At 37.1% G+C, this 14861-nt stretch overlaps 1 protein-coding gene across 1 annotated transcript in view; it reads right to left on the bottom strand.

Annotated features, from left to right (window-relative positions):
• Window positions 1-14861, bottom strand: part of SPATA6 (spermatogenesis associated 6) — a 147670-nt gene that overhangs the window by 117264 nt on the left and 15545 nt on the right. Inside the window, 2 exon segments of the mRNA XM_019449360.2 lie at window positions 9906-9954; window positions 11198-11335. Coding sequence (XP_019304905.2) covers window positions 9906-9954; window positions 11198-11335 — 187 coding nt within the window.

The raw sequence follows: 14861 nt of genomic DNA, 5'->3' as shown, positions 1-14861 counted from the left end.
CTTAAAGGCTTGACACTGTGGAGGCTCACTGTAGGGACACCTATGAGAAGTCTCTACAGCTTTCCCTTCCTTTACCCTTCCATTGGAGACCTATGTGGCTTTTAGAAAGGTTACACATGTACCACTTGAACCAAAGTACATGTGTGAGTTAAGTAAACAGCATATTGTATTTCCCCACCCAACTGTCATTAGAATAAATCTCAAAACTTGATGAAAATTATGGAACACAGACCTCCTAGTCTTAAGAATATCATAAGAAGATATGAGGCCTGAAGCTACTGTAATTTTGCTACCATGAATTTTACTACCATAAATGAGGTGAAGATTCAAGAAGATATAATGATTATGAATGTACAAACAATTAAAACAGAGCTTCAAAATAAATATATCAATATGGGTCCAATTATGAGAAACCACACAAGGATAATTTAATATAAAAAACTATTAACTATAATGGGAATTAAAATAATGAGGGATTATCTAGCTATAAAGATGTAAAGAGAACTTAAAAGAACTTAGGAATAGGGCGCCTGGGTGGCTCTGTTGGTTAAGCGTCCAACTTTGGCTCAGGTCATGACCTGTGCTGACAGCTCAGAGCCTGGAGCCTATTTCAGATTCTGTGTCTCCGTCTCTCTCTCTCTGCCCCTCCCCTGCTCAAACTGTCTCTCTCTCTCTCTCTCTCTCTCTCTCTCTCAATCAAAAATAAAATGAAAACATTTAAAACATTTTTAAAAAAAGAACATAGGAATGACAGATAAAAGAAACAGTCATTATTCCTGAGGCTCAGAGGACCCAATGAAGGGTTCTCCCCAAGCTCTCCTCTCCAGTGCTGAGATCCAGAACTTGTTAGAGAGCAAACAGCCTTTGCTCACTGAAAGAGAGGAAAGTTGCTCACTTACTAGGAATCTACCTAAGGAACTTGCCAGAAATCATTCAACTAGGGTGCCAGGGAGGCTATTCACAGAGGTGTTTAACCAGAGGCACTTCAATACAAAATGACAAACAATACACATTACAAACAGGGACAGCTAGAGGAAGCTGCTGACAGCCACCCTGTACTGTAACACTAGAGCACCAGGGAAGCTTCAAGGGCCTCAGGAGTCTGGTGCTGGAAAAAGCCAAGCTCAGCACAAGATAAACAAGCACACCAGCACCTGGAAGCAAAACCATTTTCCTCTGTACTTTACTCCAGGGCCCTCTACTGCATGAAGCTTCAGTGCCAGCTGAGGGGGGGAACAAAAAATTAAAGTTATCAGATCAGGGAAAGGAGTTAAGATGGTGGAGCAGCATGGAGACCCTGAACCTGTCTCATCCCTGAAACGCAGCCAGATCAGCACCAAACCATTTTGAACACCTAGAAATTGATCTAAGGATTAACACAACAATCTGCATAAGTTGAGCAATGGAACTCAGCAGGTACACAGTGCAGAGAGGTGAACTGGGGGAGAGAAAAGCCATGGACTGTAGAGAGCTGTTCCTGTGGAGAGAGGACAGAGAAAGAGAAAGGGGGAGAGAGCAGCACTCTGGGATAGTGCAAGAAAAGCACTCCCCTGAAAGTAGCTGGAGAGAAAGAGAGAAAAAGAGTGAAAACATATGCAGGGGACTGAACAAGAAATCTGTTCCCCAAAACCATGGACAGGAAGAAAGGAGTGGGTTTCAATACCACCTGGATTCTATAAAGAGTAGAGCACAGAGTCTGAAGTTGCAGAGCTCAGTGACTGGTAGTGCTCTGGTGAGGAAGCAGGGTGAATCCCCAGGAGCAGGTAGTAGGTTCTGAGGGGTCTGTGGGCCACATGGTGAGAAGCATTTCACCAGCTTGGAGTGCATTTGGTAGAGGCCATACAGCCTCCCAAAAAGCAAAGGCCCCAGCAGACCCTGGAGAGCAACCACGTTTGCTGGTATTGGGACAAAGACACAAGAGTGTGGTGAAACCTGGTGCCGGCTATGTGTGGTGATTTGCCATAACCTCTGAACCTCTGCCACTGCAAGACCCCATGAACATTTTCTGGAGTAAGCCAGCACCAGCCATTGCTCAGTGAGACCCTCCCCCAGAGAGTAAGCATGGGCCCAAGCCATGAGGGTCTCTGAAGTGAGGGGTTTTGAAACAACCCCATCTGAGATAAAACTGGAGAGAGGTGCCACCTGGCAGGCAGACAGCTCAGACACAGGCAGGGTAGAGGCGGGGAGTGGATGGAGGCCTGAGACAAAGGAGGGGTGCTTGATCATGGGTCAGTGAGAGCATGACGTTTCTGTGCCAGAGACTAGGGAATTGGGTGAAGCCATTTCCACCCTCCGTACACATGCAAGCTTACATGCACGCTGTACTTATCTACCCCAGTAAGCTAAGCAGAACCGCCTAGTGGAGAATGGAGCCGTTACACCAAACCCCACCCAACTGCACTCTCCAAGCACATCCCCTACAAGACCAGCACAAGACACTCCACCTGCTTAGTGTACGGACTATAGAAGGATTCATAGTTTCAGTTTAAGGAGAAACTGGATGTAACTTCATTAAGGTTTCATTCGGTTTGCTGGTTCATTTATTTGTTCGTTATCTTTGCTTCTGTTTTTGCTTAAATTTTTTTTTCTTTTTTTTCTTTATTTTCTTCCTTATTCTTGGATACAGAAAGAGAAAAATTTATTTCTATTTTTATTATTTTTTCACGTTATTTTTTGTTTTGATTTTTATTCTATTTCATTTTCCTTGTTCATTTTTTCTATTATATAAGTTTTTTTAAGTTTTAAACTTTTTTACCTTTTTGTTCTTTTGTTTCCCTATTTTCTCCATTCTATCCAGCTTCTTTACACAAGCAGACCAAAATAAATCTAGGATATAGCTTCCTTTATTTGAATTTGTGTTTTGTTTTTAATTGATTAATTTTTTTCTTCCTTCAAAATGAAAAACAAAGGAATTCACTCCAAAAGAAGAGGAAGAAACTACAACCAGAGGCTTAATCAACACAGATATAAGCAAGATGTCTGAACTGGAATTTAGAACCACGATAATAAGAATACCAGCTGGGGTTGAAAAAAGCATAGAATCCCTTCCTGTGGAGATAAAAGAAATAAAATCTAATCAGGATAAAATTAAAAATGCTATAATCAAGATGCAATCTCAAATAAATGCCACAACAGCAAGGATGGATGAAGCAGAGCAGCAAAACAGCAATTTAGAAGATAAACAGAAATTTAGAAGATAAAATTATGGAGCATAATGAAGCAGAAAAAAAATAGGGAAACAAAGGCAAAGAGCACAATACAAGACTTAGAGAACTTAGTGACTTATTAAAAAGAAATAACATCCAAATCATGAGAATCCCAGAAGATGAAGAAAGAGAAAAAGGGGCAGAAGGTTTATGTGAGCTCAAATTATAGTGGAAAACTTTCCTAATCTGGGGAAGGACACAGACATCAAAATCCAAGAAGCACACAGATCTCCCATTAAATTCAACAAAAAGCAACGATCACCAAGGCATTTTCATAGTCGAATTCACAACTACACAGATAAGGAAAGAATTATGAAAGCATCAAGGAAAAAAAAAAGTTCTTAACCTGTAAGGGAAAACAGATCAGGTTCGCAGCAGACCTATCCACAGAAATTTGGCAGTCCAGAAAGGAGCGCCAGAATATATTCGATGTGCTGAATCAGAAAAAATATGTGGCCAAGAATTCTTTATCCAGCAAAGCTGTCTGTTATTCAAAACAGAAGGAGAGATAAAGAGTTAACTAGAAAACCAAAAACTGGGAATTCGTGACCACTGAATCAGCTCTGCAAGAAATTTTAAGGGGGACCCTTTGAATGGAGAAAAGACAAAACAAAACAAAAAAGACCAAAGCAACAAAGACTAGAAAGAACCAGAGAACATCACCAGAAACACCAACTCTACAGGCAACACAATGGTGCTAAATTCATATCTTATAGTACTCACCCTAAATGTCAAAGGACTAAACATTCCAACCAAAAGACACGGGGTATTAGAATGGATAAGAAAACAAGACCCATCTATATGCTGCTTACAAGAGACTCATTTTAGACCTACAGACACCTTCAGATTGAAAGTAAATGGATGGAGAACCATCTATCAACACAGTATTCATGGTCTTTTCAAAAGACCAAAAAGTCTTTGACATTCCAAAAGGTCAAAAGGAAAGTGGTATAGCCATACTTATATCAGACAACTAGATTTAAAAATGAAGACTACAACAAGAGACGAAGAGGGGATTATATCTTAACTAAAGGGTCTATCCACCAAGATCTAACAATTATAAATATTTATGCCCCCAACGTGGAATAACCCAAAAATATAAATCAATTAATCACAAACATAAAGAAACTCATTGATAATAATACCATAATACTAGAGGACTTCACACCCCACTTACAGCAATGGACAGATAATCTAAGCAGAAAATCAACAAGGAAACAATGGCTCTGAATGACACAATGGACCAGATGTACTTAACAGATATATTCAGAACATTTCATCCTAAAGCATCAGAATACACTTCTTCTCAAGTGCACATGGAACATTCTCCAGAAGGGATCACATACTGGGTCACAAATCAGCCCTCAACAAGTAGAAAAAGACTGAGATCATACCGTGCATATTTTCAGACCACAATGCTATGAAACTCGAAATCATTGATGAGAAAAAATTTGGAAAAACCATGAATACTTGGAGATTAAAGAATATCCTACTATACAATGAATGGGTTAACCAATAAATTAAAGAGGAAATTAAAAAGTTCATGGAAGCCGATGAAAATGAAAATACGACAATCCAAAACCTTTGGGATGCAGCAAAGGTGGTCATAAGAGTGAAGTATACAGCAATCCAGGCCCTCCTAAAAAAAGAAGAAAGGTCTCAAATACACAACCTAACCTTACACCTAAAAGAGCTGGAAAAAGAACAGCAAATAAAGCCCAAAACCAACAGAAGAAGGGAAATAATAAAGATTAGAGCAGATATCAATGATATCAAAATAAAACAACAACAACAACAACAAAAAAACCCAAAACAGAACAGATCAATGAAACCAGGAGCTGGTTCCTTGAAAGAATTAAAAAAATTGATAAATTCCTAGCCAAACTGATCAAAAAAAAAAAAAAAGGACCCAAATAAATAAAATCACAAATGAAAGAGGAGAGATCACAACCAACACCACAGAAATACAAACAATAGTAAGAGAATATTATGAGCAATTACATGCCAACAAATTGGGAAATCTGGAAGAAATGGATAAATTCCTAGAAACATACCATTCCTAGTTCACTACCAAAACTGAAACAGGAAGAAATAGAAAATTTGAACGGACCCATAACCAGTAAAGAAATTGAATCAGTAATCAAAAATCTCCCAACAAACAAGAGTCCAGGGCCAGATGGCTTTCTAGGGGAATTCTACCAAACATTTAAAGAAGAGTTAACACCTATTCTTTGAAACTGTTTCAAAAAATAGAAATGGAAAGAAAACTTCCAAACTCATTCTACGAGGCCAACATTACTTTGACTCCAGAACCAGACAAAGACCTCACTAAAAAGGAAAACTACAGACCAATTTCCCTGATGAACATGGATGTAAAAATTCTCAATAAGATATTAGCAAACCAGATCTAGCAATTCATTAAAAGAATTATTCACCATGATCATGTGGGATTTATTCCTAGGATGCAGGGCTGGTTCAATATCCACAAATCAATCAATGTGATACATAACATTAATAAAAGAAAGGATAAGAATCACATGATTGTCTCAATAATAGATGCTGAAAACGCATATGACAAAATACAGCATCCTTTCTTGATAAAAACCTTCAAAAAAGTAGGGATAGAAGGATCATACCTCAAAATCATAAAGGTCATATATGAAAGCACCACTGCTAATAATATCCTCAATAGGGAAAAACTGAGAGCTTTCCCCCTAAGGTAAGGAACACGACAAGGATGTCCACTCTCACCACTGTTATTCAACATAATGTTGAAAGTCCTGGCCTCTGCAATCAGACAACACAAAGAAATAAAAGGCATCACAAAGAGCAAGGAGGAAGTCAAACTTTTCACTCTTCGCGGACTACATGATACTCTATGTGGAAAACCCAAAACACTCCACCAAAATCCTCCTATGACTGATACATGAACTCAGCAAAGTAGCAGGCTATAAAATCAATGTTCAGGGAAACAAAAATAATATAAAAGTAGAGAGGGAGACACACCATAAGAGACTCTTAAATACAGAGAACCATTAATGAGGGTCGCTGGTGGGGTGTTGGGAGGGGGTAGAGGTTAGAGGGGTGAGGAGCATTAAGGAAGACACTGGTTGGGATGAGCACTGGATGGTTATATGTAAGTGATGAATCACTGAATTCTATTCCTGAAAATTAATTAATTAATTTTCATAATTTACAGAATTTACAGAAATCAGTTGCATTTCTATACACCTATAATGAAGCAGCAGAAAGAGAAATCAAGGAATTGATCCCATTTACAATTGCACCAAAAACCATAAAATACCTAGATATAAATCTAACCAAAGAGGTGAAAAATCTATACACTGAAAACTATAGAAAGCTTATGAAAGAAATTGCAGAAGACACAAAAAAAATGGAAAAACATTACCATGCTCATGGATTGGAAGAACAATATTATTAAAATATCTATACTACCCAAAGCAATCCACATTTCAATGCAATCTCTCTCAAAATAACACCAGCATTCTTCACAGAGCTAGAACAAACAATCCTAAAATTTGTATGGAACCAGCAAAGACCCTGAATAGCCAAAGCAATCTTGAAAAAGAAAACCAAAGCTGGAAGCATCACAATTCTGGGCTTCAAGCAGTATTACAAAGCTGTAATCATCAAGACAGTATGGTACTGGCACAAGAATAGACACATGGATCAATGGAATAGAATAGAAAACCCAGAAATGGACCCACAAACGTATGGCCAACTAATCTTTGACAAAGCAGGAAAGAATATCCAATGGAACACTCTCTTCAGCAAGTGGTACTGGGAAAACTGGACAGCGACATGCAGAAGAATTAATCTGGACGCACTTTCTTATACCATACACAAAAATAAACTCAAAATGGATGAAAGACCTAAATGTAAGACAGGAAACCATCAAAATCCTAGAGGAGAAAACTGGCAACAACCTCTATCTCCTTGGTCGCAGCAACTTCTTACTCAACATGTCTCTGGAAACAAGGAAAACAAAAGCAAAAATGAACTATTGGGACCTCATCAAGGTAAAAAGCTTCTTCACAGCAAAAGAAACAATCAACAAAACTACAAGGCAACCCATGGAATGGGAGAAGATATTTGCAAATGACACATCAGATAAAGGGTTAGTATCCAAAATCTATAAAGAACGTATCAAATTCAACACCCAAAAAAAACAATCCAGTGAAGAAATAGGCAAAAGACATGAATAGACACTTTTCCAAAGAAGACACCCAGATAGATGGTTAACAGACACATGGAAAAATGCTACCATTCATCATCAGGGAAACACAAATCAAAACCACAATGAGATATCACCTCACACCTGTCACATTGGCTAAAATTAACAACTCAGGCAACAAGAGATGTTGGCGAGGATGCAGAGAAAGAAGAGCCCTTTTGGGGCACGTGGGTGACAGTCAGCTAAGTGTCTGACTTTGGCTCAGGAGTTCAAGCCCCATGTCAGGCTCTGTTCTGATAGCTCAGAGTCTAGAGCCTGCTTCAGATTCTGTCTCCATCGCTCTCTGCCCCTCCCCCACTCACACACTGTCTCTTCTCTCTCTCAAATACAAATAACATTAAAAAAATTTTATTTTTAAAGAGGAACACTTTTGCACTGCTAGTGGGAATGCAAACTGGTGCAGCCACTATGAAAAACAGAGGCTATGGAAGTTCCCTCAAAAATTAAAAACAGAACTACCCTGCGATTCTACCCCTAGTAGAATTTCACTACCAGGTATTTATCCAAAGGCTACACGAGTGCTGATTTGAAGGGCACATGCACCCCAATGTTCATAGCAGCACCATTGACAATACCCAAAGTATGGAAAGAGCCCAAATGTCCATCAACTGATAAATGGATAAGGATGATGTGGTGTATGTATATACACACACACACACACACACACACACACACACACACACACAATGGAATATTACTCAGCAATCAAAAAGAATGAAATCTTGCCATTTGCAACCACGTAGTTGGAACTAGAGCGTATTACGCTAAGCAAAATAAGTCAGTCAGAGAAAGACAAATAACATATGATTTCATTCATGTGGAATTTAAGATAGAAAACAGATGAACATAAGGGAAGGGAAGCAAAAATAACTGCACATTTAGTATGTTTTTAATTTTTCATATTAATAAGGTTATTGGACATTGAGAGAAACTAACACAAAAAAAAAGTAAAAGAAAAAGGGGGCCACAGCTCTCAAGGGAGGTCAGAGATAGACTCATGTGGAAGTCATCAGAATATAGGAAATACATGAAGCCATGTCTTAGGTGAGTAGAATATAAGGAGAAAGTAGAAAATAAATAAATTAAGAGATCAGAGAGGTAAAGCCAGTGGAATAATAATACTTAAAGACAGAGAAGAGAAAGATGAGTTTGAGAAAGATACCAAAAAGTAGAATCAGTAAGGTACAAAGAGACCTAAGAGAAAAACCAAATCAGGAAAAGCAAGGCAAGAAAGTTTCCAAATAATAAAAACCAATAAGTACTCTTATAGACCCAAAATTTCAAATCAAATAGAAAAAAAGGATTATGTTTTTAACAAGACAATTTCAGAATGATGAAATTACTACCTCATATTTATATATAACAATATGCACATAGTACTAGATAATACTAGAGTTTATATTTTCTAGAATACACAACACAATTGACCAGATACTGAAGAAGATGTTCAAGAAATATTAAAAAAGCATTTACCCACTGGCACCAAACTGCCACCTAGCTAATCTGCCACAGTGAAAGAATATCAAGAACTAGAACATCTATAAAAAAAATAAATAAGATGTTAACATTGGCCATAAAGAGCTCTCTGGAGAATAATTATTAAACTGTGAGTTTCATGAAGATAAGACAATAAGCTGGCCCTATTCCTCCCCATATGCCTAGATTCCAGCATGGTGCCAGGTTCCATGTTTCTACACTGCTAACATCCCAATGGAAGAAGGGGGGAAGAACAGGTGACACTGCTGATGCCCAATTTTGTCAGTGTTTTAATCCACAGTTCCATATTAGACCAAACTGGTGATCCCAGATGTCTAATTACAAGGATAAATAACAGAGCTTTTCATTTCATACCCAGAGCTTGAATAACTTATTCCCAAGTATGTATACATGCATTGCTGCTCTCAAAAATAGTTGTATCTTTTTATAGTTGAATCCTGACACTTTGAGGAATTTACTATTATCCACAGCCTTGAAAATGTCACTTCAAATAATTTATTAACATATTGGATGCAATATAAAACACAAATCATATATACTTCAAGCTACCATTACTTCAATCTTCTATTATTTACTCTATGAAATTTGTAATACATTGAGGTTACAGGCATATGCTTGTTTGCAGGGCAAAGCCCCACACAATGTGAATCACTATCTTTACATCAAAAACACTTCATATCATCTAAATCAATATAAAGTTCAAGTAAGTCTCTTTGATTTCCGCACACCTAACATAGAAAAAGGAAAAATTCCTAGTCACTCTGCAGCACATGCACATTTTATTATTTCCAGGTATATTCTGAAAAACGTTTAAAAAGTGTTTTAGAAGTCTCAGCTCAAGATTTCTAAAATCCTTCATGGACTCTTTTTTTTAACTTTTATCTAACCCAGGATTAAGCAGAACTCTAAAATGTCCTAGAAACAGGAATTAAAAGTTACAAACTTACATTCAAGCTGTGCAACCACATCTCCAGGGTCTACTGCTTCAGGGAACACCTACAGTGGGAGAACACAGAGGGAAGCAGGGTGGAGAAGAGGAAGTGAAAGGTACATACACATAAAATAGTCTTTGTAATTCCCCTCTCATTCCCAAAATATTCCTTTTTCATCCATAGAAACTTTGGACATTATTGAGAACTGTCACTTCCTCTCTGCTTCCCACGATCACTATGGAAGCTCTGACAATCAAACAAACACACATTATGGCTGGCTGGCTCTCCCTCTCCAACTTCACCAGGGCTGCTTCTTAATCTGAACTCCTCCCCTGTTGTTCACCATGGTCATACTGGCCTTCTTGGTGCCCCTCCAACTCATCAAGCTTATTCCCAGCAAGAAGTCTTTATATTTGCTATTCCTCTGCTTAGAACGCTTTTCCACTAGACCTTCAAATAACTGATAACTGTCTCATAATTCAGTTCAGCTTAAATGTTATCATCTTCTCTGACTACCCTTTAAAACAGATAATCCCCTGAATCCCTCAGTTCCTCTCTGTTCCCTCACGCTCCCTTTATTCTTTTCATGACACTTATCACTATCTAAAATTATTCTATTCCTGTGTTTACTTCATTATTGTCTGTTTCTCCTATTACAGGGAAAGCTCCAGGTGGGGAGGCTGTTTGTCTTGTTTACCCAGTGCCTAGAATAGTGCATGAAACAGAGCAGGAAGTGGGTAATTATCAGAAAAGGAAAAGGAAAAGGAAAAGGAAAAGGGAAAGGAGAAGGAAAAGGAAGGAAGGAAGGGGAGGACAAAGAAAGAAGGAAGGGGAGGAGAGGGAAGGAAGGAGGAAAGTAGAGAAGGAAAGAAGGAAATAAAGTGAAGAATACGATTGGTAATAACCAAAAGCAGCAGTTTTAGGGAAAAACAGAAAAGAAACTCATAGAAAGAAGTACCAGAAGATAGCCAAAAGTAAAATAAAATCTATTTTTACCTATTAATGTCTCCTCTTTCTCTTTGTTGTGAAAATTATTATTTCATATTCAAGAATATAAAATATTCTATTTTACATAGAGCCCACTAACAATTTTAGAAATAAACTGATCCATTATGAAAATAAGGCAACTCATTTCATGAATAATACAATGCATATTTCTTTTCAAGCTTCCAGATTTAAGTTACAAATCTCCTTTTCAATGAAATCAAAGTATATATGGTCAGTAGTAATTTGTCTTTAGGGCTTTTATTAAAAATTTGGAAGTACACTGATTATTTGTTAATATTTGATCTGTCACTTGAACTCACCTTTTCAAACACCATTCTGGCATTGAAGACCAGTGGAAAATTGGCTGGGACACATTGTGTCTTTTTGTATTGGCCAAACACACAGATGCTAAGATAGATGTCCTCCTTGTCTTTCAGCACCACTCCTGGACAAGTTACCTGAACAAAATTAGATAGAGAGATGTAAATGCTTTATGAATTCCCTGAACTATCCTACTGAAATAACTGACATGGCATTACATAAAAACACTAGTCTGCTAAGCCAATAAAAAGATGCACAAATTAAAAGAAAAGAGATTCTCGTGTTTACAGAGTTAAATGAAATGCCTTTATAACTTCCATCCCTCTGAGAAATCTATGATTCTCCATTTGGTTATTTGTTCCACATTTGAAGCTCTGTGTACTGGCTCTTGGGACAGATACTAACAGTTTTAAACAGTCAGCCTTAGGCACCCACTTTATGCTGAATGCTGACATAAACTTATTCAGCATCATTTAATCACAAAGGATTAAGACTCAGCAGAAACAAAGCACTATCCTAGAGGACAAAAATAATAGCAATAAAAAGCACAAATATGACCTGTATAATCCTAAATAGCAGCCCATATACACCCTCATCAAACGCAATATGACGAAGTTTCAAAGCTAGTAAATTATAAATTTCTAGTCCAGTGATACATTTTTTAAACATGAAATTGCACTTCATTATCTTTATGACCAACACAAAGTATAGGCACAAAATATGGTGTTTCTAAAGTCCACAGCACAGATTCCCCAGTCCCAGTCATATTTCACTGTCAGTGATCAACCACACCCTTAAAGAAATATTAAAGGCTAAGATTTGAATCCAACCCACCCACATAGTAACATTACCCAACATCCCCCAATAATACAATCAAAGTATATTTTTATCGTTCTCTAAACATACACATTACTGTCCTACCTCACATTCTTCCATTAACTGGATTACTACTCCTTACTACTCCATTCCATCTCTGCCTCATTTACACTCACCACCTTCCAAGGCTTACATCAACTGCGTCTCCTACACAAAACTCTGGACTCACCAGCTACCATTATTCAATTCAATCTAATTCAAACATTTATTATGAATTTACCATATTCAAATAAATATGTTTTAGATTCTCATAGCATTTTGTAGTTCTCTTAAGGCCTAATTATTATCTCCCTGCATTTTAATTAAGTACGTACAACTCACCTCTTTAATTATAAATTCCCTGAGGATAGAAATTTTATTTTCTCATCAATGTATCCAAAACACAGACTTCCAGTATTAAGAAGAAGCTCCGCGATTATCAAATAGCTTCAGATTTTTTACGTACAATAACCACAGAGCCCCAAGAAAGTATAGGTGATTTACTTACTTAAAGTGACACAGAAAATCAATCAATACAATACTTTCAAAAGTGCTTAGAAAAGTGCCTAACAGAGCATTCAACCAATACTAGCTATAGTTATTGTTAGGCTGAAAATCACTACATCTGTCATCTCAACACAAATTACTGCATTGAATAAATGACCAAGACTTCAGGTCTCTTTGTATGTAGCAGTTAAGATTATTTTCCATGCCAGATATTTATACTCCATCTCCCTCTTATTCTATTTTCCAATTTCCGTTCTGATATATTCCCTACTGATTATTAAAATCTATTAAAATCAAGGTCCTCAGCAAATATAATGTTGTCCATCACCTTCATTTCCTACTCTGCCTCATTAAAATCAAACCTGTTAGAATCCCTCTAAATCCATGTTATCCAATGTGGTAGCTGCTAGCCACTTATGTCTACAGTTGTAGCTAGTCCAAACTGAGATGGACAATGAGTATAAAATACAAGATTTTGAAGACTTGTTCAGAAAGATTTTGAAAACTCATTATAAAACCAGCATAAAATATCTCATTAATAACTAACACTTTGAAAACATTGATTTAAATAAAATTATTGTTAAAATTAATTTATCTACTCCTTTTAACTTTTTTAATATAGCTGTCAAAATTTTTCAATTGCATCTTTGGCTTAAATTTGTGGTTCATATTATATTTCTACTGAGTAGTGCACCGGCTCTAATTGTCCTACTGGAAACTAGGGACTCTCTTTACAATGTGTAATATATGCAAGAAGGCATGACTTTTTCTCATCCACAATTCTACAAATTCTGCCATGCTTTAAAGAACACCCAGTAGCTTCCCAAAAAGAAAGCAAGAGAGGGGGGTGGGGGTAAAGAAAATCAGATAAAACAAATAGAAAATAAAAAGCAAAGAAGTTGACTTAAAACACCCATATGGATAATTATACGAATGCAAATATTCTAAGCATTCTAATTAAATGGCAGAAATTGTCAGATTGGATAAAAAAGCAAGACACAATATGCTGTCTGCAAAAAAAAAAAAAAAAACAAAAAAAACAAAAAAAAAAACCATGTTAGAGACACACATAGAAAAAGTGCTTTCAGAATGGTGGAGCAAATATCTCCAAAATTCAGTCCCTCTATAAAAGCAAAGAGAACACTATGAAAAACTGTCAAAATCAACTTTTTTACAGCTCTAGAAATTAACCAGAGATTTGCAAAAATATGAAGAGCATTTGGTCAGCTAACCAAATAGATGAATTTTGGTTAAAATAGTGATATTGTGGTGTGTTAACATATTCTACTCCCAATCCCCTCTACTCAGGTCTTCTGTAACCTTGAAAACCAAAATCCTTACAATTAGAGTAGTCATAAAAACTAGCAACCCCACAGACACTGGAGAACAGGTTCTGTGCTACCCAAAAGTCCCATCTCCAGGGAATTGCCATTATTTGCTCTGTCTCAGAGTATCCCGGAAATCCTCATTCACAGGAATTCTCTACTTGACCTGAATTAGAGTTTACTCAAACAGCCTTTCTCCCTAAGGCAATTGTCAAAAACAATCAGCAGCAATTGTTTAACACCACAGATGCCTGAGGCAGTGATCCCAATTGAGGCACACCACAAGCTGATCAAAATACTTAAAAGGCAAAGCTGGAAAATCATGTGTATGGGTGTATGGGGGGAGGCTGTTTTTGACAAGCTATAATATATTCTTTGCAATTCAGAAGATCATGCACATGTGCAGGGCTGTGCACATTTGCAGAAATGACCTGATGAAACCCTAATCTCTTACTTCTGGATGACCTTGAGGCTTTGAGATAGTTGGAAATGAAGGCTAAGACAGAGTTGTAAATTGCCTGCAGTACATAGAAAGCATGCCCCAAAAAGCACACAGAGATCCTCAGCAAAGACTGGGAGACTTACTGGTTCAAGACATTTAAGGATATATATATCCTTAATACCATCATTAGCAAGCCATGAAGCTAACCAGAGACTTTGGTGGCCACATGTGACAAAGAATACAGACTTTAACTCAGTAAAGTAACTAAACAAACAAAAAGCAACAGCAAACAACAGCAAACAATAAACCCTGAGAAGTAGGGAGTCTGATTTACAGAGTTCCTTATTATATTACTCAAAATGTTCAATTTTCAATAAAAAATATCACATGCAAAGAAACAAGAGTATAAACCATACACACAGGAAAAGGTAATCAATAGAAACTGTCTTTGAGTAAGCCTAGAAGTTGGGCTTACTAAACAAAGACTTTAAATCTATTATAAATATGTACAAAGAGCTAAAGGAAACCTTGTCT

This window comes from Panthera pardus, unplaced genomic scaffold (genome assembly GCF_024362965.1).
Source record: "Panthera pardus isolate Hobbes unplaced genomic scaffold, ASM2436296v1 HiC_scaffold_11, whole genome shotgun sequence".
NCBI classification, from domain to species: Eukaryota; Metazoa; Chordata; class Mammalia; order Carnivora; family Felidae; genus Panthera; species Panthera pardus.
This window is presented reverse-complemented; position numbering and strand designations above follow the sequence as displayed.